The following is a 25,117-nucleotide window of genomic DNA, read 5'->3' on the forward strand; positions in this document are numbered from 1 at the left end:
CTGCTGTCCAATCTGCTGTCTGTCCTGTAACCAAGTAGATTATCAAACTATGTGATCAGAATGGACTCTGGCGTCACAAACAGGATCCGACGAGTTGGAGAGGGCGACGGGAGATCGGATGTATCGGCCAACCTGAGGAGTTTGTCTTCAGTTCACCTCCAGATTTAACAAGGGAAGTCCGAGGTCTCATGTCTGCGACTGCCGACCAACTGGATCCATAAGAACCTGAATAAATTAATCGGGTGAGAACTGTTTGAATTGTTTTTTTTCTTCATATTTGCTGGGACAGGATCTGACTGCTAGTGAACTAAAGTTAACTGTCTAAAGAATAGATAGTGGGTGTTTTTAGTCTTTTTGCATCTTTAATGAAATGAAGTAACTAAAAGGCAGATAGTGGGTATTTTTAATTATTTTCCACCTTCAAGAGAGAAAGTAAAGAAAGTAACTAATGGAAGGTAGTGGTGTTTTTGTTCTTTTTTCATGCCTAAAGAAACAAAGTAACTATCCAAGGGAAGGAAGTGGGTGGTACTGTAAGATTATGCCTTTCAAAAATGGGAATTTATTTTAAGAAACTTGTTTACTTATCACAGAATACTAGTTCTGTGTTGTAATTTGGTGCTACCATCACAAGGTGATGATATGAATTTTTGGATGAATTATTTTTGCATTACTTGTCATTAATAAAGGATGAAATCTTCAATGGGATTCCTTGTGAAATATGATAAATAATTTTCTTAACTGCTTTGTGGTAATTTTTTAGAGAGTATATCAAAATGTATCCCTCCACCGGCTATACGCAGTGGAGGGACAGTGTCCCCCTTTTGCCCCAGCAAAAGGTGCCCCCTCAAACAAACGTCGTGCCCCCTCAAATGAAACTTGCCACAAGTAACACAACAGCTCCCTTATGCGAGGCTCTGCAGCGCACCCTGCTGGACAGGCTGCGGTCTTCTGTCTGTCTGCACGCAGCCTGCAGCTGAAACTCCTCTAGTAAACAGCCAATCAGCATTCAGTATTCAAACGAGATCCCGCTCCCTCAAAAAGACCTGCTTGCCAGCAACAGTGACTTTATCTCTCAAATTGTACAGGAAAGGAGCACAGTGTTTTACTAACGCTACAAAGCAAGCCCCAACGTTTCACAGGTCAGTAAAAGGTTTTAATTTTTAACAAATTTCGAGGGAGTTGGAAGCAGCTCCTTTATGTTAACCTAACATGTCGTGCTGTTGAGCAGTTTTTTCCAAGTTAGCTAAACAACCACGATGTGTTCACTGGTAGAAATCGCAAAAATAAATTTCAAGCCAGAAAAACAAACTGTTACCGACTGAATATTCTTTTCTGTGTGTGGGAAACGTTTGCGTTTTTGGCGCTGAATCTTAATGCTTAACGCTACGGATCTGCGTGTAAAGCAACGATTCGGCGCATCTTTAACGTTCTAAGGTTAAAGGCGTGGAAAAAATTTAAATTGATGTTTTTCAATAATTTTGAATTTCCCTTTATATTTTCACCTTAAGATCATTCAGTCCTACCTGGCACCGCACATGAGCATGGCTGCAAAAGTGAGAGGTAAGAAAATGTTTGTGATGCGTTCAGTTTCTTACTTTAGACATAATGTTATGCTATGTGAAATATTTTCAAAATTTTAATTCAGTTTGATATTGTTGTTTTTAAAGAAGTCTTTATGAATGTTTGACAGTTGTCATGAAGTGTCATTTTGTAAACAATGACACTTTTAATGCAAAGTTGCTCTAAAACTTGCATTAAAAGTGCCAACTTTGCATGATTTTGTAAATTATGATAATTTAATGCAAAGTTGTCATTTTACCCCAATCCCATGAAGATTATATTTATTAACAATGCTAATGTATTAGGAGTTGCACCAACGACTAGTCGATTCTTTACTCTGCAATGACTTTTACAGGCGGTCAGTCCACTACTTGCAATCACATGACAAAACTAATTTTTCCAAGAAAATGAAAGATCAACTACGAGTTTCTCAGACAGCTCGTATTGTATAAAAATGTAAATAATTCATCAGAGAGATACTGCAGACTAGCAAAAACTACCGCAATAGGGGCGCTATGTAGGGGGGCCCCACAAACACAGACTGTAGACCAGTGAGGCCCAAAGTGGGTCCTGGAGGCTGGGATCCTGCATGTGTTGGTTCTCTCCCTGGTGGTAGTAAGAACCATTTCAGCAAGTCAATATTCTTAGGCCTCATGAGTCATCATTTGATCCAGGTGTGCTAAACCGCTGCTGACAAAGATCTGTCTCTTGTACTTTTATTCCTGCATAATAGACTTAAAGGTTTTTTTGTCAATATTTGCTGTGAATATGATGGCCTCTAAGTTGATATGAAGTATTTTTGAAATGGTTCTATGACATCACTGCGATGAGTCTGACTTCTACTCGACTTTTATCATTTTATAGTCTACCTTAAAATATATGAAGTACATCAACCCCTAATACAGTGGTTCTTAACCTTTTTTGAGGCACCAAACCCCCCAGTTGCATATGCGCATTCACCGAACCCTTCTTATTCCACCCCTCCCTCCCCGACACACAAAATACTTTGCGGTATTCTGATTTAGTAATGTAATTATATTAACTGTGTTACCACCCCCACGCCACTAGAGGCAGTACCAACCCCGAAAAGATGTGACTAAGAAGCAGATTTAGATTATAGAATTTGGTAAAAATGGTGAGTTTTGCTGAAGTAATTAAAGACACAAGTTCAAATCCCTGCTGACAGTGGAGCTCCTTCAATCAGTGCTCCTTCGCAGCTCTGATTGGCTCAGCAATGTAACGTGATCCTCTTCAGCACAGCGGGGCGTCATCACGACTTTACACAAGTGTGTCTTTACCTCCGCGGCAAAGGCTCCGCCGAACCCCTGAGACCGACTCATCGAACCCCTGGGGTTCGATCAAACCCAGGTTAAGAACCACTGCCCTAATACATAATCACACCCCCTTAACATTTCCGCCTGCCCCCTCGTGTATCCACGGCTAGAACCGGGCCTGCTCTCAACCCATATATATATATATTCAAGTAACGTTTCAGTCTGGGGGCACTAGGACCTGAGCTTGGTGCAGCCACAGAGATCTTCCAGTCTGTAAAAAGTTTCCCACTTTCTTTCTGAACAATTTTCAAGCAAGTGCAAGGCTCAGATAGGAGTGCTTGGATTGTAATGGTTGTGCTGCTCTTGGAGTTCTGTGAACTTGGACATACAAACTGGGATATTTTTCCGGAAGCTTCAGGAATTCTACATCTATGGGAGAAGATACTTTAAAGGTAGGTGGATTAAACTTTCATTTACAATGCATGAATGTGCCATTACACTGTAAAAATAAGCCACCAAAAATCTCATCATTGAGTAAGCAAGCCATTTAAGATTTTAAGCTTAAATACACATAACATTTTGTTATGCAAACTGGCATTAAAAGGAGAACGCTTACCAGAAAGGCTGCTGTTAAAGCCTGCAGACAGCTATCTCTCCTAATGAGTCAGAGATACTCTCTACTTGCATTAGAAGGACTTTAATAGAGACCACCACATTTAGGAAAGGTGAATCTCCAAGCATTGAAACAGGCCTGTTCCTGAGCAGTATTGTCTCTTTCAATCGAAGCGCCCCTGCAGGTTGCTGTATTTTATCATTCTGTGGTGAAAATTAGTGCAAGAACACACACATTCACGTTATGCAAACTCCAAGTTTACAACCTCATCCAAGTTCAAATTCAACCATCCATGTGTGATTTCTGCTTGTTTGGATAATTTTAATAATTTGACTTCATTTTTAATCCTACTTTTGATGTCTTCCTCTGTTCTAAGAAAGGGACGCATGTGCAGCGGGTTCAGGAGGATTCTGGCTTCTGTTTCTCTCTCAGCTGCAGAAATGGTTGACTTTACTGTTTCAACAGCAGCGCTGATTTCAAAAATCAGTCAGATGGTCTAGTCTCATACTGAAGTAAGAAGTAAAAATGAAATGGCATATCTGGAAGTGAGAACAACCATTTCTCCACTGGGACCATCAGTGAAGGCCAAACTATTCCTCCATCAGCGTATTTGGAAAATCGTTGAGACTTCCTTTTCTCTTACATTAATTACGTCCAGTCTCATCATCTGTTCAACCGTGCCTCTGTCTTTTCTAATGTAGCTCGCACCTGTACAGTTTGACACTGAAGCATTTGCCTCTGGATGGAATTCACTGTCCAGTCAGTGGACTGGACAGTGTCAACAAAATTACGGCCCGTTTACTGTAGCCTGTCAACACGTGTGATGTTTAGATCCTGCCACTGCTGCATCTTCCTGTCCATGAATGTGTGTCCATAGAAACAACAAAGTAAAGATGAAGAAACTGTTAATTGGGAATTCCATCCTTCAATTATGACGTGAAAGTTTCAACGATGCAGAGATCATAATATCTAGCTTTACTGACAGTCCTCTATGGTCTTTTAGACTGTTTTTGACAAGTACGAATATAGTAACAGGGATCCAGTTTTGTTCCAAAGTAACATTTAAAATTGTGTATATTTGTTATGTAACAAGCAAACCTCAGTGAAATGGCTTCTGCTGTTTAGGCTGCACCCTAAACAAAAAGCAACAGAGGAAAACTGTCATTTTATCCAGTGTTTAAAAGAAAATAGAAACAAACTACATTTATTTTGGAATGTTTTACTCCTTGCTATTTTAATTTGTAAATGACTCTGTATGGTGAAACACCATCATTTACATTTTGTCCATGTAGGTCAATTTTATACCTTTACAAAACACTTCAAAAGTAGCACTTAGCAATATTTATTTCAAAAATTTAGAACTTTTGTGTCTTTTACATTAATGCAGCACATCTTAGTAAGGAAGATGTGTGTTGATTGAGAAAAAATCAGAAAACATCAACTAGAAAACGAATTATTGTACTTCATGTTCTTATGACCATGATTATTAACAATATATCCCAACATCTTGACAAAAGGCTGGACTTGAAATGAGACGGTAAAGTTGCACACGAGGGACAGCGAGAGGCCGTTCTATAACTTTTGTTGTATTAAGCACAACTGAAGAAGCTGATTATCAGCTCATTATTTTGGTATGTTCAGCATGTGATGAGCTGGTGAGGGGAACAAATCGTATGAACTTCCTCTTCCTGTATTGGTCTTGCAAAGAATGTCTTTACAGTGTGTTTTATGAGGCGACTGAGGTACTTTCTCGGCTTGTCTCTCAACAGGACTGAAGAGTTGAGACTTAGGAGGGCAGAGGTGTTCTGCATGGGGGCCAAAGCCAGGCCTAATGGCAGGAGGCGCCCAGATCTGTGAGCTATAATCACGTCCTGTAGGAGCCTCTGAGGTGAAACGGTTCACACTGAGACACTGAAAAGTATGGCATGGAAAGTTGCCAATACGTTTGTGTACAGATATAATTCTGTAAATAACATTTTCTTGGCTATTTATATAATTTTTAGCTTAATATGTAGGATTTGTGAAATGTTTAACTGTATACAACATTCTGACTGCATTTCATCTAATGATGAAAGTTGTATAATGTTATTAAGTTATACATTTTAACTTTGAACTAAATGTGAATGGTATTATTCTTATGCTGTCTAGGAAACTTGTACATCATTATTAATAAAAGATAATTAACTTCACATCGTCTGGCTGTGTTTGTAAAAGTGTGTTTGTAATTTTTCCTTAAAATAAGCTAATCTGAAATGGATATCAGCAAACAGAATCTTCTGCTTTGCTCTTAAGGCTGAACTTCTTATACTCTTAAAATTTAAGAGCATGTGGAGTTTGGACCAGGCATGTTTTCTTTGTGCCTACAGGGATTTTCTCAGAGTGCTCCGACTTCCTCTGGACCTGCAAAGAGTTGCAGGTTAATAAGCGATTATAAATAGAGGTGTGCCGATCGATCAGTCACCAATGATAATCGGGCCGATTTTCGTGAAAAAGTGCATGATCGGCGATCATTGGCTCTTGTTGCCCATACCGATCACCTGCATCTCATTTCCAGCCTGCCTGTGCAGCTGGTCTCCTCTTTCCTTCACACTGTGCAAACGCGCAGCAACAAATCCTAAGCGATGTGTAACTATAACGCACTGAGTGAATGGGGAAGTTTGCGTGTTGCGGCGGAAAATTAAAGCACGTCAAAATGCATCAACACAACGAAGCTAATACGAGTACGACATAAAAACAGTGCCATAATTGACGGAGTTTGGCTACATCGAGGCTCACTGCAGTAAAAAAGACATACGGAGCGATCAGATAGCAGGTAAAGCAGCGCACAGCTACAAACACTCACCCGGATTAGCATGACGGTCAGAAAGCTAAACAAATAACCCGCAAAATTATTTAAGTCTTCGAGCTGCGATGTCAGACGCTGGTTCTGCTCTCCTGTTGAACCGCTGCTACGCTACAGGTAGTAATATTTCACAGACGGAGTTTCGCTTCTGCTCCACCTGGTAGTGACTCTCACACCGAACCTCTGCTTAAAGCTGCAGCATCTAACCTAAAAAAATAAATTTTACATACGTATTAAAACTTTCTCTGTCCTAACATGAGACAGATAATCTCTAAAAAAAATAATCGATCTCCTCCCTGATCTGCATAATTACTCCGCTCAGTCAGAAACAGCCACTCAGAGCTAGCAGTAATCAGCTAGCCGCCATGCTATCAGGAAGTTTTCATTCAGTAACTCTGGATTGTTTAATGTAATGGATCCTGTTTTTGCCTTTGAATGTTAAGTTTTATACTTGAATTTTTTTGCCAATGTTGAGAGGTTTTATTTTGGCTCTTTGTATTATTTAGCCTCTTCAGAGCCTTCATATGTTATCAGTCTGTTAAAGGTAGTATTATCAATAGCAGTACAATTTGCACAATGCCTGTTTTGTTTAGTTTTCTTCTTGAAAAACGTTATTAAAAACAAGTTTTTTTTAAATTAAGGTGAATTCATGTAACCGGTAGTGTTTATGATTAAAAAAAAAAAATAATTATGTGATCGGTATCGGTGATCGGTATCGGTGATACCGATCATGGGTGATCGGTATCGGGAGGAAAAAACCTGATCGGCACATCTCTAATTATAAATCTTAGCAAGATGAATGAGTTTATGGTTGTTTGTCTTTGTCTTGGTCGTTTAAAGGACTGGCAGCGTGTCCAGGATGTTGACCTTGTTCGAGTCCGACACAGTTACTGTTAAATATTGTCAGGAAGTCCTGAAATGCTAAACAGTTATGTTGTTCTTATAGGAATTGTTGACATTTTAGCTTTTAATGTATTTTTATTTGTCAATTAATTACATGTTTATTATTTTTAGTTGTCATCAAAACTGTGGTAAGTATTTGGATGACAAACTGGTTACTTTTAGTTGGGGAGATTACGAACCATTTATAAACTACTACAAATACATTGGCTATTATTCACCATGTACTTCAGACAGTTTTTACTTTTATACTTTATTTGAAACTTTGGGTCCTAATTACTGCAGAAGAGGTAAAATCCTCCCTAAAAAGCTGAAATTGTAGAAAGCTGTGATCTTATACACCTTATTAGTTTTCAGTATTCAGCCAAATATGAAGTGTAAAAATATGCATATAAAAAAGAATAGAAAGATTTTTCTTTTTCGTACAGAAATACTTGATGAGGATAATTTGAAGTCCATCAGGTAACATCAGCAATGTGTTTCCTATGCTTGTCTTGAACTATTTCTGCAGTTTCCTAGGATTTTCCACCTAATAAAACCCACTGCCAAGAAGAAATATTATTTTATATGGAATTTATGGTCACATATGTTAAAGCTACATCCACATTCATAGCAGGCTGCTTAGGCAGAATGCTGAGCAGATACAAATAAAAAAAGAGCACAAAGAAATTATCCATAAGATTTTATTTTGATCAAATTGACTATAGTGGCCTGCAAGTGCATTAAATTTGAAACTCTGACCCATTTGATTAAAAAGTTTGGACACCTTTGCTTGAGATCTTCTGAAACCTGTTAACCTGGAAATCCCAGAGCCAGATCTAAACAAGAAGGACCAAAACATAGTTTTTCTGCTACTTACACATAAAAGTCAGGTTTTATTTAATAGGTAATTGTATTTATCTATTACCTTATTAAACCACCAATTTAATCTTTGCTTTCTTTAGTGTGAAGCTTAAACTTTATTATCATTGTTTTTAAGTGTGTCATGTTTTTGCTTATCTTCATCTGTGTTGCTTTTACTCTTCTGTGAAGCAGATTGAGTCACCTTTTGTATAAATGCTGCTATTCAGATGGACTTGCCTACGACCAAGCAGAAAATAAACTGGTGACCACACAAAGGTTTTAAATCCATTAGAGTTGGCTAAAAACGAGCACAAAACACAGCTGAAGGGTGACTACTGTTTATGACTGCTGATGTTTCTGTAAAGTAGCTACAAACAACTAAAACAGTGTTTTTTTACATCAACGTACCAGAAGCTGGCGTCTTCTTTCCTTTTGATGTTATTTTATTGTGTTGTAACAGTTGTGTTTGCTCTTCTCATTGGTCATCTCAGATTGTTTGCCCATGAGGTCATCCATGCTGGCCGTGTTTCTCGTCTTAGCCATCATAGGAGTCTTGTGCAGCGTCACAACAGCGCAACAGGACGACCCCGCCTCCATCCCCTCTGTGGACCCCAAGCTCTTCAATAAGCACCGCTACTCATCACCCAGGGTGCTTTTCAGCGCACAGCCCCCCGATGCGGAGCCAGCAGGGCTACAGGGCGTCAGCGGGAGGATTCAAAGGAATCCTCCACAACGGGGGGTGTTCTCTGTGTGTCAGAGTATTAGTACCTGGGTGACCAACAAAACCACTGCCACAGACATTGCAGGCAACGAGGTGACAGTGATCGAGCATTTGACGGTAGACAGTCGTAAATTGAAACAGTACTTCTATGAGACATCGTGTCATGACAATCCATCTGGAGACCTGACATGTTTGGGAATTGACGTGAGGAAGTGGAACTCCTACTGCGATACCACGCAGTTGTTCGTCCGAGCACTGACTTCATTCAAGGCAAGGTTGGATTGGAGGTTCATTCGGATCAACGCGGAGTGTGTGTGTGCGATCAGACGCAATTCGGGGTGAGTGAAGACTCACCCATAGAGTGAGTCTTCACTCACCCATAGAGTGAGTCTTCACTCACCCATAGAGTGAGTCTTCACTCACCCATAGAGTGAGTCTTCACTCACCCATAGAGTGAGTCTTCACTCCTGGCACACAGAACACAATGTAGATGGAAGCATTAAAATGCAGGCTGTCTTATCACATAACTTATCACCAATGACTTCTCACGCTCTGCACAAAGTCAATTATTCTTGTATGTGTCAAAGTATCAGTACTGCATGTATGCACAGCAGACCTGGGTCAAAGAGTATCTGCAAGTAGTTTTAGCCATTGAAGTATTAACATGATTGTGAAGGTGTTTTAATCAGCTGTTGTTTTTATAAAAGAGGCAGTGTTTTGCAAAAACAAAACAAAGATATAGGAGTTGAATAATTTGTTTGATAGCTTTATACATTTAAATGTGACATAAAAGCAAAAACAGAATAAAATTTCAGCTGTAAAGATTTTTTCACATCACCCCATCTATGCAAGTCATACTGACTGTTTACCTTGCCAATGTTTTGACCTTAAGATAAGAGAACAATCCTAGAATCCAGCCAGCCTTAAACTAAGCAGTGATGCAGGGTTATAGCATTCAAAGACAATTGACCACAAGACAGAACAATTTTATGTCTCTCATAGTGCTTTTTGTTCTCTCCTGAAGGAACTGAATAATTGTCACATGTTTGTAAAGAGAAGTGAACAGTATTCAGTCGATTGCAGTCTGGCCCTTTACCACAAGATATCGCTAAGCCACAGTAAATTTAATGCAATTTGAAAGTTACATATAAGTAGAATCTCTTGCTAGTTTAAACTATTCTTTAATATTCTCTCAATTCCAAATGATCACTTTTATAAAACAGCCTTAGTTTAACAGGAATTTTAGTCCTTTCTTATTGCAGTTGAGTACTTGCTGCTTAAAAAGGAATTAGGAGGTACTATCCAGTAGCATTTTTACTGAATTCAGCTTTCTCCTTACATTTTGTATGATGTACAGCCTAATCAAACCATCAAACTACAATAAAATTAGCCTCAAACTTGCAGACAGCATGTTTGCTCTGCTGCAGTGTGTAATTTAAGGGGTTATTTTTATGACCATCAACATTTTATATTGGAAAAAGAATTACGATGTACTTGATTCCTGATTAGGACAAAGAAGCAGGCTTGTGGACCCAAACCACAGCTGCACTGTAAACCACAGCTTCTGAAAACACAGCATTTTGGTTTACAAGTCTATTTGACTGTAGCTTTTACAAAGCAGAGGCTAAAATCTCTGTTGTTAATAGCAGCCGAGTCGATCACAGTAAAAATCCTGTAAAAAAAAAAAGTTGGCACAGCAACACAAATGTTTTGCAATCATTTTTGCCTCACTGTTCACCGTCTTAAAGAAAACCCATCCAGCTGAGAAAGATTAATAAAACCATTCAGCAGATACAATTGAACCCAGGTCTGTTATAAGCAATTTGTTAATTTTTTAAAATAATAAATAATTATGTTGTTATTTATTATACGAACATAAACTGTATGTTTCATGAAGTGGTTCCTGCAGCTATGAAGAAACATTACAACAATCTATGTGAGATTTGCAGCTTTTGTTAAAAAAATACAGACAAATGTAATGTTTTTGACAGATCATGAACTTGATTTATTGCTTTGCCTGGTCTTTATGTTGATTCTTCTCACCATCATTCAACAATTGATATGAATCAAGAAATATCTATTTAAAAAGTACAACAGCAAATGATTCATGAGTCCTACTCACTGATTATATCATGGCTTAGCATATTTGTTTTAGCAGTGACATTTCACTGTTGTCTGCACACAAAAAATTGGACGGCTGGCATTCAATCGGTATTAGTTGGGACATTTTTGGGTTCCCAGCCCAGGTTTGCATCACAACTTGTGTTCATGAGCCAGTCTTGTGAAACTCCGGATTGGAAGCACAAGGGAAACTGAAACGAATGATGAAGCTGGAAAGGAAGTGTTTTACAATAAGACATTTAACTTGTAATAGTTTCAACCTGTCAGATATAAATGCAGTTTTTCAACCGGAGCTCTTGAATCTTGAGCTACTCAAGAGCTGCTCCCAAAATCAGATGCAACACTTCCCTCTAGTGGACAAAGGCTAGAAGTGAACCTTGTCAGAACCAAACCCTACTGAACATGAGGAAAATCATTCTAGTTTCTACAGAATAAACAGTTTGAAATTACAGTCTGGTGGTAAAATGAAAAATACAATTAAGATGTCATATTTACTGAAACAACTCTAGAGGAAATATAAGGTTTGAGTTGATTGGATTTAGTCCTGTGTTCTACATTTACTACACAAAAACCGGGTTAAGTCCAATTTAATTTAATTATTAAAATAAATGTATTATTTGTTAAAATAAAATAAAGCTAGGAGTTAAAGGGGGGATAGTATGTAAAATTGCCATTTTTGAGATTTATAGCATTTTGTCCTGTTTTTGCCTGTTTGAGAATATTAATTTCTCAAACATGCATTCCTCAATGTCTTTAAAAAAATGTAGCTTTATGTTATTAAAGATAAAGTTTAATCTGTAATATCTTCATAACAAATTTATGTCGATCAGTAAAAGTGTCATGATTTATTGAATGACACTTTATGACAACAATCATAAATATTCATGAAGACATGAAAACTTCAAAACCTTAAAAGTAATTGTTTTTCTTGAGGTTAATCTTTATGTAGTTTTAATATTTATTAATGTACGCTGCTATTTTTGCTCTATGTGTGATTCAGTTGTATGTTTGCTAAACGCAGGTAAAGCCTCTGTTGTTTACTACCAACACCTGATCCAGAAAGCAAATTGCTTTGCTAACATGTCAGTGCAACTTTTTTTCTTCTTCTGAGTTTTCCCAGGAGGATTGAAGGCAATTTTCTGTGATGAAACTTCTTTGAAAAGAAAACTGCTCATTACATGGCTCCATTGATTTAGACATCTAACCTGAGTCGGCATAGATTACAAATCAGACCAAAAGACTTGATTTGATGATGTTATCAGAAAGCGATGGAAACAACACATGGTGACAAGTCTTTGATCTCACCAGTTTTAATAAAACATAAAGAAGTGGCTGGTCAGGAGAAGCAGCATCCGAGGCTTTCTCATTTGAATTTGTAAACAAGTCTGGGGGAAATGGATCAGCTACAAATGAGTGTTTGGGTAAAAGAAAAATATAAATAATGTGCAGAATATTGAGAAGCATTCAAATAATAAAAAAGCACATTATAAAAAGAGTTGGTGGAAATATTCGCTGCTCTCACTTGATCCAAATTTATTACAGGTTGCCCCCTTTGGACTACAGGAAATGGTTTTCAAGATTGGTATTTGTGTGTCTCTAACCCAACATTATTATAGTTCTAGTTGCCCCACTCAGCTTCTCAGAGGCAACACAGCAGAAAGCTGCAAAAAACGATGGCAGTTTGAGTCACAAGAGGTCAGTGGAACTGTAAGCGGTACAACAATAAAATTACAACCATTTCACTTTAAAATGTTGCTACTGATAGCTTCAATGGAAAATGCATCAGTGCTGCATGTAACAGCTGATAGAACAGGATAAGATATCTTGTAATCTTCTAGTCATTGACTGCTCTGTGCAGCCTCCCTATCTATAGTCTAAAAACTATGTAAGACCATCTATTACATGAGAATCAGTTGTCTGTAAAGCCGTTGGCTTTTTCCAGTCATAACTGTGACAATGTAATGCAGACCTACTTTTTTTTTTCACGGATTTCGCATATCACGGGTTATTTTCGGAACGCAACCCCCTCCCCCCAAAAAAAACAAGGGTTCGCTGTAAATGTAATGTTTACTTCATTTTTTTCTACAGCAGGAGAAGTTTGTCAAAAAACCCTAGCAGGCTAAATTTCAAAATGTTGTAAAAACTTTTTTTAAATAAAAATTTGTGGGGAAAAAACAGTCCATGCATCCTCATTCCAAATAAATTCACTTAAACTTTCACTTTATGGTACATGTTCACATTATTTATTGACTGTATATCAAATATATTTTAAATTTAACTGAAGATATGAAATAATACAATATATAATATTCAGTAAAATACAAAGACTTAAATCTTATTGTATGGACTACTAGGTCATCAAATCACTACGTTGCCTGTAGGAATTTTTAATGTACAGCAGTTGTCAGTATTGAGTGACACAGTATCGACACAGAATCCACAAAGTTTGCTCTGTGTCGAAACGATACATGACGCCTCATCTACCCATCATTACAGTCATTCCCTTTTTTTATTTTTGTCTTTAGGTCATAAATTTAACTGCTAGGCCCAGGATCAGGTCGCTCCAAACTTTTCTTTGAGGTTCCGGAACTCATATTTTCAGTGAGACGTCTCTCCACTGCTTTCTTGTAGAAATGCGAAAAACCACTTCCTTCCCTTGAATAGTTACTTTGTTTCTTTAGGCACAAAAAAGAACAAAAATACCACTACCTTCCAATAGTTACTTTCTTTATTTTCTCTCTTGGAGGTGAAAAATAATTTAAAATACCCAATCTCTGCCTTTTAGATACTTTCTTTTGTTAAAAGTGAAAAATGATTAAAAATATCCACAATCTGCCTTTTCGATAGCTACTTTCTTCACGTAAAGGTGGAAAAAGAATAAAAACACCCACTATCTACTCTTTAGATAGTTAACTTTAGTTCACTAGCAGTCAGAGCCTGTCCCAGCAAATATGAAGAAAAAAAAAATAAACAATTGAAAGAGTTCTCACCCGATAAATTTATTGAGGTTCTTTTGGATACAGTCGGTCGGCAGTCGCAGAGACGAGATCTCGGACTCCCCTTGTTCTATTTGGAAGTGAACTGAAGACAAACTCCTCAGGTTGGCTGATACATCCGATCTCTGGTCGCCCTCAAACTCTCCAACTCGCTGGATCCTGTTTGTGACGCAAAAGTCCATTCTGATCACATAGTTTGATAATCTACTTGGTTACAGGACAGACAGCAGACTGGACAGCAGGCACACGTGTCTTCTTCACTAAGAGCCAGGACAGACAAAAGAACAATTCAATGACTTCCTTGTAATGTTAAGGCCAGAGGACCTGCTTCAGAAGTCTCTGTCATGAGCTAATGCATCACACAAGTATCTTAATACTGCTATGCAATGATTCAGCTAATAATCATAGTAACCTTAAAGTTTCCCACTACAAGGTCCACCATAAGCAATCTAAAAAGCCGCTAAGGGCCCTAAGGCCAGTAAGGGGCCCCATCAGTGGATTGATTTTTTTTTTTTTAAGTAATAATTTCTATGCCATTATAGTATCAAAAAAACACAATTTCAATACGAAGTGATTAAAAACAAATTAAGGACTACGTGGAGATTGTGGCAGAATCATACTTGGCCTTCAGACGCCTTGGGGTTGCCATCAGACTCCTCTTGGTGCTGGAGGACTGGTCCCACCATCTCCCGTCCCTGGGGTTGGTGGACCTTGTAGTGGGAAACTTTAAGGTTACTATTATTAGCTGAATCATTGCATAGCAGTATTAAGATCCTTGTGTGATGCATTAGCTCATGCAGAGACTTCTGAAGCAGGTCCTCTGGCCTTAACATTACAAGGAAGTCATTGAATTGTTCTTTTATCTGTCCTGGCTCTTAGTGAAGAAGACATGTGTGCCTGCTGTCCAGTCTGCTGTCTGTCCTGTAACCAAGTAGATTATCAAACTATGTGATCAGAATGGACTTTTGTGTCACAAACAGGATCTGGCGAGTTGGAGAGGTTGAGGGCGACGGGAGATCGGATGCATCGGCCAACCTGAGGAGTTTGTCTTCAGTTCACCTCCAAATTGAACAAGGGAAGTCCGAGGTCTCATGTCTGCGACTGCCGACCGACTGGATCCATAAGAACCTGAATAAATTAATTGGGTGAGGACTGTTTGAATTGTTTTTTTTCTTCATATTTGCTGGGACAGGATCTGACTGCTAGTAAGCTAAAGTTAACTGTCTAAAGAGTACAGATAGTGGGTGTTTTTATTCTTTTATCACCTTTAAGTGAAGAAAGTAGCTATCTAAAAGACAGATAGTGGGTATTTTAAATCTTTTTGCACCTTTAACGAAAGAAAGTAACTAAAAGGCAGATAGTGGGTATTTTTAATTATTTTTCACCTTCAAGAGAGAAAGTAAAGAAAGTAACTATCGAAAGGTAGTGGTGTTTTTGTTCTTTTTTCGTGCCTAAAGAAACAAAGTAACTATCCAAGGGAAGGAAGTGGGTGGTACTGTAAGATTATGCCTTTCAAAAATGGGAATTTATTTTAAGAAACTTGTTTACTTATTACAGAATACTAGTTCTGTGTTGTAATTTGGCGCTACCATCACAAGGTGATGATATGAACTTTTGGATGATTTTTTTTTTTTTTGCATTACTTGTCATTAATAAAGGATGAAATCTTCAATGGGATTCCTTGTGAAATATGATAAAAATTTTCTTAACTCCTTTGTGGTAATTTTTTAGAGAGTTTATTAAAATGTATCCCTCCACCGGCTATACGCAGTGTAGGGGCAGTGTCCCCCTTTTGCCCCAGCAAAAGGTGCCCCCTCAAACAAACGTTGTGCCGACTCAAATGAACTTGCCACAAATAACACAACAGCTCCCTTATGCGAGGCTCTGCAGCGCACCCTGCTGGACAGGCTGCGGTCTTCTGTCTGTCTGCAAGCAGTCTGCAGCTGAAACCCCTCTAGTAAACAGCCAATCAGCATTCAGTATTCAAACGAGATCCCGCTCCCTCAAAAAGACCTGCTTGCCAGCAACAGCGACTTTATCTCTCAAATTGTACAGGAAAGGAGCACAGTGTTTTACTAACGCCACAAAACAAGCCCCAACGTTTCACAGGTCAGTAAAAGGTTTTAATTTTTAACAAATTTCGAGGGAGTTGGAAGCAGCTCCTTTATGTTAACCTAACATGTCGTGCTGCGCAGTTTGGTGTGTTTCGGTTCAGTTAAAATAATCAGTTGAGCAGTTTTTTCCAAGTTAGCTAAACAACCACGATGTGTTCACTGGTAGAAATCGCAATAATAAATTTCAAGCCAGAAAAGCAAACTGTTACAGACTGAATATTCTTTTCTGTGTGTGGGAAACGTTTGCGTTTTTGGTGCTGAATCTTAATGCTTAACGCTACGGATCTGCGTGTAAAGCAACGATTCGGTGCATCTTTAACGTTCTAAGGTTAAAGGCGTGGGAAAAATTTAAATTGATGTTTTTCACTAATTTTGAATTTCCCTTTATATTTTCACCTTAAGATCATTCAGTCCTACCTGGGACTGCACATGAGCATGGCTGCAAAAGTGAGAGGTAAGAAAATGTTTGTGATGCGTTCAGTTTCTTACTTTAGACATAATGTTATGCTATGTGAAATATTTTCAAAATTTTAATTCAGTTTGATATCGTTGTTTTTAAAGAAGATTTTGTGAATGTTTGACAGTTGTCATGAAGTGTCATTTTGTAAACAATGACACTTTTAATGCAAAGTTGCTCTAAAAGTTGCATTAAAAGTGCCAACTTTGCATGATTTTGTAAATTATGATAATTTAATGCAAAGTTGGCATTTTACCCCAATCCCATGAAGATTATATTTATTAACAATGCTAATGTATTACGGGTTGCACCAACGACTAGTCGATTCTTTACTCTGCAATGACTTTTACAGGCGGTCAGTCCACTACTTGCAATCACATGACAAAACTAATTTTTCCAAGAAAATGAAAGATCAACTACGAGTTTCTCAGAGAGCTCATATTGTATAAAAATGTAAATAGTTCATCAAAGAGATACTGCAGACTTTAGCAAAAACTACCGCAATAGGGGCGCTATGTAGGGGGGCCCCACAAACACAGACTGTAGACCAGTGAGACCCAAAGTGGGTCCTGGAGGCTGGGATCCTGCATGTGTTAGTTCTCTCCCTGGTGGTAGTAAGAACCATTTCAGCAAGTCAATATTCTTAGGCCTCATGAGCCATCATTTGATCCAGGTGTGCTAAACCGCTGCTGACAAAGATCTGTCTCTTGTACTTTTATTCCTGCAAAATAGACATAAAGGGTTTTTTGTCAATATTTGCTGTGAATATGATGGCCTCTAAGTTGATATGAAGTATTTTTGAAATGGTTCTATGACATCACTGCGATGAGTCTGACTTCTACTCGACTTTTATCATTTTATAGTCTACCTTAAAATATATGAAGTACATCAACCCCTAATACAGTGGTTCTCAACCTTTTTTGAGGCACCAAACCCCCCAGTTGCATATGCGCATTCACCGAACCCTTCTTATTCCACCCCTCCCTCCCCGACACACAAAATACTTTGCGGTATTCTGATTTAGTAATGTAATTATATTAACTGTGTTACCACCCCCACGCCACTAGAGGCAGTACCAACCCCGAAAAGATGTGACTAAGAAGCAGATTTAGATTATAGAATTTGGTAAAAACGGTGAGTTTTGCTGAAGTAATTAAAGACACAAGTTCAAATCCCTGCTGACAGTGGAGCTCCTTCAATCAGTGCTCCTTCGCAGCTCTGATTGGCTCAGCAATGTAACGTGATCCTCTTCAGCAAAGCGGGGCGTCATCACGACTTTACACAAGTGTGTCTTTACCTCCGCAGCAAAGGCTCCACCGAACCCCTGAGACCGACTCATCGAACCCCTGGGGTTCGATCAAACCCAGGTTAAGAACCACTGCCCTAATACATAATCACACCCCCTTAACATTTCCGCCTGCCCCCTCGTGTATCCACGGCTAGAACCGGGCCTGCTCTCCACCCATATATATATTCAAGTTACGTTTCAGTCTGGGGGCACTAGGACCTGAGCTTGGTGCAGCCACAGAGATCTTCCAGTCTGTAAGAAGTTTCCCACTTTCTTTCTGAACAATTTTCAAGCAAGTGCAAGGCTCAGATAGGAGTGCTTGGATTGTAATGGTTGTGCTGCTCTTGGAGTTCTGTGAACTTGGACATACAAACTGGGATATTTTTCCGGAAGCTTCAGGAATTCTACATCTATGGGAGAAGATACTTTAAAGGTAGGTGGATTAAACTTTCATTTACAATGCATGAATGTGCCATTACACTGTAAAAATAAGCAACCAAAAATCTCATTATTGAGTAAGCAAGCCATTTAAGATTTTAAGCTTAAATACACATAACATTTTGTTATGCAAACTGGCATTAAAAGGAGAACGCTTACCAGAAAGGCTGCTGTTAAAGCCTGCAGACAGCTATCTCTCCTAATGAGTCAGAGATACTCTCTACTTGCATTAGAAGGGCTTTAATAGAGACCACCACATTTAGGAAAGGTGAATCTCCAAGCATTGAAACAGGCCTGTTCCTGAGCAGTATTGTCTCTTTCAATCGAAGCGCCCCTGCAGGCTGCTGTATTTTATCATTCTGTGGTGAAAATTAGTGCAAGAACACACACATTCACATTATGCAAACTCCAAGTTTACAAACTCATCCAAGTTCAAATTCAACCATCCATGTGTGATTTCTGCTTGTTTGGATAATTGTAATAATTTGACTTGATTTTTAATCCTACTTTTGATGTCTTCCTCTGTTCTAAGAAAGGGACGCATGTGCAGTGGGTTCAGGAGGATTCTGGCTTCTGTTTCTCTCTCAGCTGCAGAAATAGTTGACTTTACTGTTTCAACAGCAGCGCTGATTCCAGAAATCAGTCAGATGGTCTAGTCTCATACTGAAGTAAGAAGTAAAAATGAAATAGCATATCTGGAAGTGAGAACAACCATTTCTCCACTGGGACCATCAGTGAAGGCCAAACTATTCCTCCATCATCATATTTGGAAAATCGTTGAGACTTCCTTTTCTCTTACATTAATTACGTCCAGTCTCATCATCTGTTCAACCGTGCCTCTGTCTTTTCTAATGTAGCTCGCACCTGTACAGTTTGACACTGAAGCATTTGCCTCTGGATGTAATTCACTGTCCAGTCAACACATCAACAAAATTACGGCCCGTTTACTTTAGCCCGTTTAATCACGTCCTGTAGGAGCCTCTGAGGTGAAACGGTTCACACTGAGACACTGAAAAGTATGGCATGGAAAGTTGCCAATAAGTTTGTGTACAGATATAATTCTGTAAATAGCATTTTCTTTGCTATTTATATAATTTTAAGCTTAATATGTAGGATTTGTGAAATGTTTAACTGTATACAACATTCTGACTGTATTTCATCTAATGATGAAAGTTGTATAATGTTATTAAGTTATACATTTTAACTTTGAACTAAATGTGAATGGTATTATTCTTATGCTGTCTAGGAAACTTGTACATCATTATTAATAAAAGATAATTAACTTCACATTGTCTGGCTGTGTTTGTAAAAGTGTGTTTGTAATTTTTCCTTAAAATAAGCTAATCTGAAATGGATATCAGCAAACAGAATCTTCTGCTTTGCTCTTAAGGCTGAACTTCTTATACTCTTAAAATTTAAGAGCATGTGGAGTTTGGACCAGGCATGTTTTCTTTGTGCCTACAGGAATTTTCTCAGAGTGCTCCGACTTCCTCTGGACCTGCAAAGAGTTGCAGGTTAATAAGCGATTATAAATCTTAGCAATATGAATGAGTTTATGGTTGTTTGTCTTTGTCTTGGTCGTTTAAAGGTCTGGCAGCGTGTCCAGGATGTTGACCTTGTTAGTGTCCCACACAGTTACTGTTAAATATCCATTTTGTCAGTGCCAGATTTGTTGTTTATGCAGTTGAGTGTTTGCTCCAACAGCTTCTTTAATAAATCTTTTTATATAGCTTTTTTAAGAAGTCTAAAATGGTATGATTTTTTTTGTTTGTAAAGATATGTCTGACTTTAAATACACGAGTCGCAAAGATGTTTTTGTCAGGAGGTCCTGAAATGCTAAACAGTTATGTTGTTCTTATAGGAATTGTTGACATTTTAGCTTTTAATGTATTTTTGTTTGTCAATTAATTACATGTTTATTATTTTTAGTTGTCATCAAAACTGACAAGAATTTGGATGACAAACTGGTTACTTTTAGTTGGGGAGATTATGAACCATTTATAAACTACTACAAATACATTGGCTATTTATTCACCATGTACTTCAGACAGTTTTTACTTTTATACTTTATTTGAAACTTTGGGTCCTAATTACTGCAGAAGAGGTACAATCCTCCCTAAAAAGCTGAAATTGTAGAAAGCCATGATCTTATACACCTTGTTAGTTTTTAGCATTCAGCCAAATATGATGAAATGTAAAAATATGCATATAAAAAAGAATATAAAGATTTTTCTTTTTCGTACAGAAATACTTGAGGATAATTTGAAGTCCATCAGGTAACATCAGCAATGTGTTTCCTATGCTTGTCTTGAAATATTTCTGCAGTTTCCTAGGATTTTCCACCTAATAAAACCCACTGCCAAGAAGAAATATTATTTTATATGGAATTTATGGTCACATATGTTAAAGCTACATCCACATTCATAGCAGGCTGCTTAGGCAGAATGCTGAGCAGATACAAATAAAAAAAGAGCACAAAGAAATTATCCTTAAGATTTTATTTTGAACAAATTGACTATAGTGGCCTGCAAGTGCATTAAATTTGAAACTGCTGACCCGTTTGATTGAAACCTGTTAACTTGGAAATCCCAGATCTAAACAAGAAGGACCAAAACATAGTTTTTCTGCTACTTACACATAAAGGTCAGGTTTTATTTTAATGGGTAATTGTATTTATCTATTACCTTATTAAACCACCAATTTAATCTTTGCTTTTTTTAGTGTGAAGCTTAAACTTTATTATCATTGTTTTTAAGTGTGTCATGTTTTTGCTTATCTTCATCTGTGTTGCTTTTACTCTTCTGTGAAGCAGATTGAGTCACCTTTTGTATAAATGCTGCTATTCAGATGGACTTGCCTACGACCAAGCAGAAAATAAACTGGTGACCACACAAAGGTTTTAAATCCATTAGAGTTGGCTAAAAACGAGCACAAAACACAGCTGAAGGGTGACTACTGTTTATGACTGCTGATGTTTCTGTAAAGTAGCTACAAACAACTAAAACAGTGTTTTTCACATCAACGTACCAGAAGCTGGCGTCTTCTTTCCTTTGGATGTTTTTTTGATTGTGTTGTAACAGTTGTGTTTGCTCTTCTCATTGGTCATCTCAGATTGTTTGCCCATGAGGTCATCCATGCTGGCCGTGTTTCTCATCTTAACCATCATAGGGGTCTTGTGCAGCGTCACAACAGCGCAACAGGACGACCCCGCCTCCATCCCCTCTGTGGACCCCAAGCTCTTCAAAAAGCACCGCTACTCATCACCCAGGGTGCTTTTCAGCGCACAGCCCCCCGATGCGGAGCCAGCAGGGCTACAGGGCGTCAGCGGGAGGATTCAAAGGAATCCTCCAGAACGGGGGGTGTTCTCGTTGTGTGAGAGTATTAGCACCTGGGTGCGCAACAAAACCACTGCCACAAACATTGCAGGCAAGGAGGTGACAGTGATCGAGCATGTGAACGTAAACAATATGAAAGTGAAACAGTATTTCTATGAGACAAAGTGTCTCGACAATCCATCTGGAAACACAAAATGTTTGGGAATTGACGCGAGGACGTGGAGCTCCTACTGCAAGAACGTGGAAACATACGTCCGAGCTCTGACTACATTCGAGTCAAAGGTGACTTGGAGTTTAATTCGGATCAACGCGGAGTGTGTGTGTGCGATCAGCCGCCATTCGTGGAAGACTCACCCATAGAGTGAGTCTTCACTCCTGGCACACAGAACACAATGTAGACGGATGCATTAAAATGCAGCCTGTCTTATCACATAACTTATCACTAATGACTTCTCACGCTCTGCACAAAGTAAATTATTCTTGTATGTGTCAAAGTATCAGGACTGCATGTATGTACAGCAGACCTGGATCAAGGAGTATCTGCAAGTAGTTTTAGTCATTGAAGTATTAACATGATTGTGAAGGTGTTTTAATCAGCTGTTGTTTTTATAAAAGAGGCAGTGTTTTGCAAAAACAAAACAAAATTTAGGAGTTGAATAATTTGTTTGATAGCTTTATACATTTAAATGTGACATAAAAGCAAAAACAGAATAAAATATCAGCTGTAAAGATTTTTCACATCACCCCATCTATGCAAGTCATACTGGCTGTTTACCTTGCCAATGTTTTGACCTTAAGAGAACAATCCTAGAATCCAGCCAGCCTTAAACTAAATAGTACAACAGCAAATGATTCATGAGTCCTACTCACTGATTATATCATGGCTTAGCATATTCTTTGTTTTGGCAGTGACATTTCACTGTTGTCTGCACACAAAAAATTGGACTGCTGGCATTCAATCGGTATTAGTTGGGACATTTTTGGGTTCCCAGCCCAGGTTTGCGTCACAACTTGTGTTCATGAGCCAGTCTTGTGAAACTCTGGATTGGAAGCACAAGGGAAACTGAAATGAAATGATGAAGCTGGAACGGAAGTGTTTTACAATAAGACATTTAACTTGTAATAGCTTCAACCTGTCAGATATAAATGCAGTTTTTCAACCGGAGCTCTTGAATCTGGAGCTACTCAAGAGCTGCTCCCAAAATCAGATGCAACACTTCCCTCTAGTGGACAAAGGCTAGAAGTGAACCTTGTCAGAACCTAACCCTACTGAACATGAGGAAAATCATTCTAGTTTCTACAGAATAAACAGTTTGAAATTACAGTCTGGTGGTAAAATGAAAAATACAATTAAGATGTTATATTTACTGAAACAACTCTAGAGGACATATAATAAGGTTTGAGTTGATTAGTGTAGTGGCTGCTTATTCGGTTCAGTGTAAGCCACTAAATTGTTTAACAAGCTTCCGTTTTCTTTCGTTGACCTTCATTAGCTTAGCTCTCAGTTGACGCCTTTCTGTCCCACGATATGCCTTTGTGCATCTTTCAGTGAATTAAAGAAGTACTTACAACATCCATACAAGTCTGACGAACTTTACTTTTCTTTGAACAGATGTTACAGATGATTTTTTAATCTTGAACAGCATTCCACATGTAAAGTAATGTAACGGAACGGTCAAAAAACTGTAGAGTTCAGGTAAATGCGCCACATTTAACTTCCTTTCATAAACTAAGTGACCCAGCACTCTTCACACAATTTCAATTACGTCCATTAGGTGTCGCTTTTCTACAAAAAACGTAGTGAAATGCAATCTTATTGACAAAATATCTAAATATCCAAACAGCATACACAATAATAAACAATGTTACAAACTAACATTTTTGGCTCTTACAATTGGATTTAGTCCTGTGTTCTACATTTACTCCACAAAAACCTGGTTAAGTCCAATTTAATTTAATTATTAAAATAAATGTATTATTTGTCAAAGTAAAATAAAGCTAGGTGTTAAAGGGGGAAAGTATGTAAAATTGTCATTTTTGAGATTCATAGCATGTTAAAATGTTGTCCCGTTTTTGCCTGTTTGAGAATATTAATTTCTCCAACATGCATTCCTCGATGCATGTCTGAGGAAACCTTAAATCTTTCATTATAGATGCGAGTCCTTTGATGTATGTTTCTAAAATCTCCAGCAGAAATTCACAGGGTTGAGAAAGGTTGAGAAACACTTCTGTGCACTGTACGTGTGCTTTATACATTTAATTAGCCATGATAGTCACATGATAGTGTTTATAGTCATGCTTGTTGTTGTCACTTTGTAAAATTGGAGGGTTGCTAAAAACATCAGTGTCCCTAGGCTGTGATGATCTTTAAAGTTTTGTTTATGAACCCTGTCTGAATACACTGATTGCAGCTATAGGTCATTTACTTGAAGTAAAAATGAACTTGCATCAGTACAGGCAAAGTTCTTTCCTCCTGTCTATGTTATTTGTTGCTGTTGCAAGCCAGATGAAGAGAAATAAAGAGCTGAGAACCTGATCTGTGAACAGACAGAGACCAAAGCTGAGGAGCAGCCTGGGATGCTTACTGAGGAGCATCCAATGATGATACCAGAGATCCAGGAAGAGACTGTGATAGTGCTTGATCTTGTTCATGTTTCTCCTGCTGTTGTTCCATCCTCCCAAGAAGAAAAGACCCAGAAGTACCTCTCCAGCTGCCTCTCTTCCCACTCCATCTGTCTCCTCCCATAGATCAGCAACACCTGCAATCATGTCAACTGCTGCCCAAGCCATCTCCTTAAGTCAGGGTAGACAATAAGAAGAGAAAGCGAAAGTTTTGTTTTCTTTACATCCATCCATTTTCTTACACCCTTGTCCCTAGTGGGGTCAGGAGGGCTGCTGGTGCCTATCTCCAGTGGACATTTGGGGCGAGAGGCGGGGTACATCCTGGACAGGTCGCCAGTCTGTCGCAGGGCAACACAGAGACAGACAGGACACACAACCATGCACACACACACACACACACACACACACCTAGGGAGAATTTGGAGAGACCAATTAACCTGACAGTCATGTTTTGGACTGTGGGAAGAAACCAGAGTACCCGGAGAGAACCCACCATGCACGGGGAGAACATGCAAACTCCATGCAGAAAGACCCCGGACCGGGAATCGAACCCAGAAGAAAACTCAACTAGTGACTTCAGGAGTCCACCACTAAAATGTCAAAATTCTCACAGAAACAGAAAACATATATAGACTGTTTATAAGCAAAGAAAACTTGTTTTGGGCTTAGTTTCCATTTCTGTGGCCATTGTAAAGTGGTTAAAATTAATATCAACCTCTGACCTAATTTGAGAAAATGTGTAAATCGATATAAAAAAGAGTAAAGTTTAGCAGAATTATAAAATATGAAAGTCACCACACTAGTTTTCAGTTTTCTAGTGTACACGCTTTGACTTTAATTCTTATTTTGTTTTTAGAATTGCTTTTTTTTCCCTTTTCTTTTTATTTAGGTTGGCGGAAATGTAGTTGATAGAAGGTGTTCCTGTTTTAATTACTGACCTACCAGACTCCTTTTCTTTTTTTCTATTTATCTTTATTTTTTTATGAGGACAAA

At 38.3% G+C, this 25,117-nt stretch overlaps 2 protein-coding genes across 2 annotated transcripts; both read left to right on the forward strand.

The window, feature by feature from the left end:
- The first annotated feature begins 1,034 nt into the window (after positions 1-1,034).
- LOC148157121 (nerve growth factor-like) lies at positions 1,035-10,156 on the forward strand. Its single transcript, XM_088009251.1, has 3 exons — positions 1,035-1,139; positions 1,509-1,560; positions 8,524-10,156. Exons 2-3 carry the CDS (start codon positions 1,536-1,538, stop codon positions 9,093-9,095), a joined length of 597 nt encoding a protein of 198 aa, XP_087865377.1. The 5' UTR covers positions 1,035-1,139; positions 1,509-1,535; the 3' UTR covers positions 9,096-10,156.
- A 4,903-nt stretch (positions 10,157-15,059) lies between these two features.
- On the forward strand, positions 15,060-22,245 carry LOC148157122 (nerve growth factor-like). Its single transcript, XM_088009252.1, has 3 exons — positions 15,060-15,979; positions 16,387-16,438; positions 21,279-22,245. Exons 2-3 carry the CDS (start codon positions 16,414-16,416, stop codon positions 21,860-21,862), a joined length of 609 nt encoding a protein of 202 aa, XP_087865378.1. The 5' UTR covers positions 15,060-15,979; positions 16,387-16,413; the 3' UTR covers positions 21,863-22,245.
- The last annotated feature ends 2,872 nt before the right edge of the window (positions 22,246-25,117 follow it).

This window comes from Poecilia mexicana, unplaced genomic scaffold (assembly GCF_051168715.1).
Source record: "Poecilia mexicana isolate PSO_F unplaced genomic scaffold, ASM5116871v1 scaffold_10, whole genome shotgun sequence".
Lineage (NCBI taxonomy): Eukaryota > Metazoa > Chordata > Actinopteri > Cyprinodontiformes > Poeciliidae > Poecilia > Poecilia mexicana.

What these genes read in the sequence shown, in the direction of transcription:
- LOC148157121 (XM_088009251.1), top strand. Translation starts at nt 1,536, where the DNA reads ATGAGCATGGCTGCAAAAGTGAGAG. An exon ending in CATGGCTGCAAAAGTGAGAG is followed by an intron (nt 1,561 to 8,523) that starts GTAAGAAAATGT and finishes TGGTCATCTCAG; the next exon opens with ATTGTTTGCCCATGAGGTCA.
- LOC148157122 (XM_088009252.1), top strand. Translation starts at nt 16,414, where the DNA reads ATGAGCATGGCTGCAAAAGTGAGAG. An exon ending in CATGGCTGCAAAAGTGAGAG is followed by an intron (nt 16,439 to 21,278) that starts GTAAGAAAATGT and finishes TGGTCATCTCAG; the next exon opens with ATTGTTTGCCCATGAGGTCA.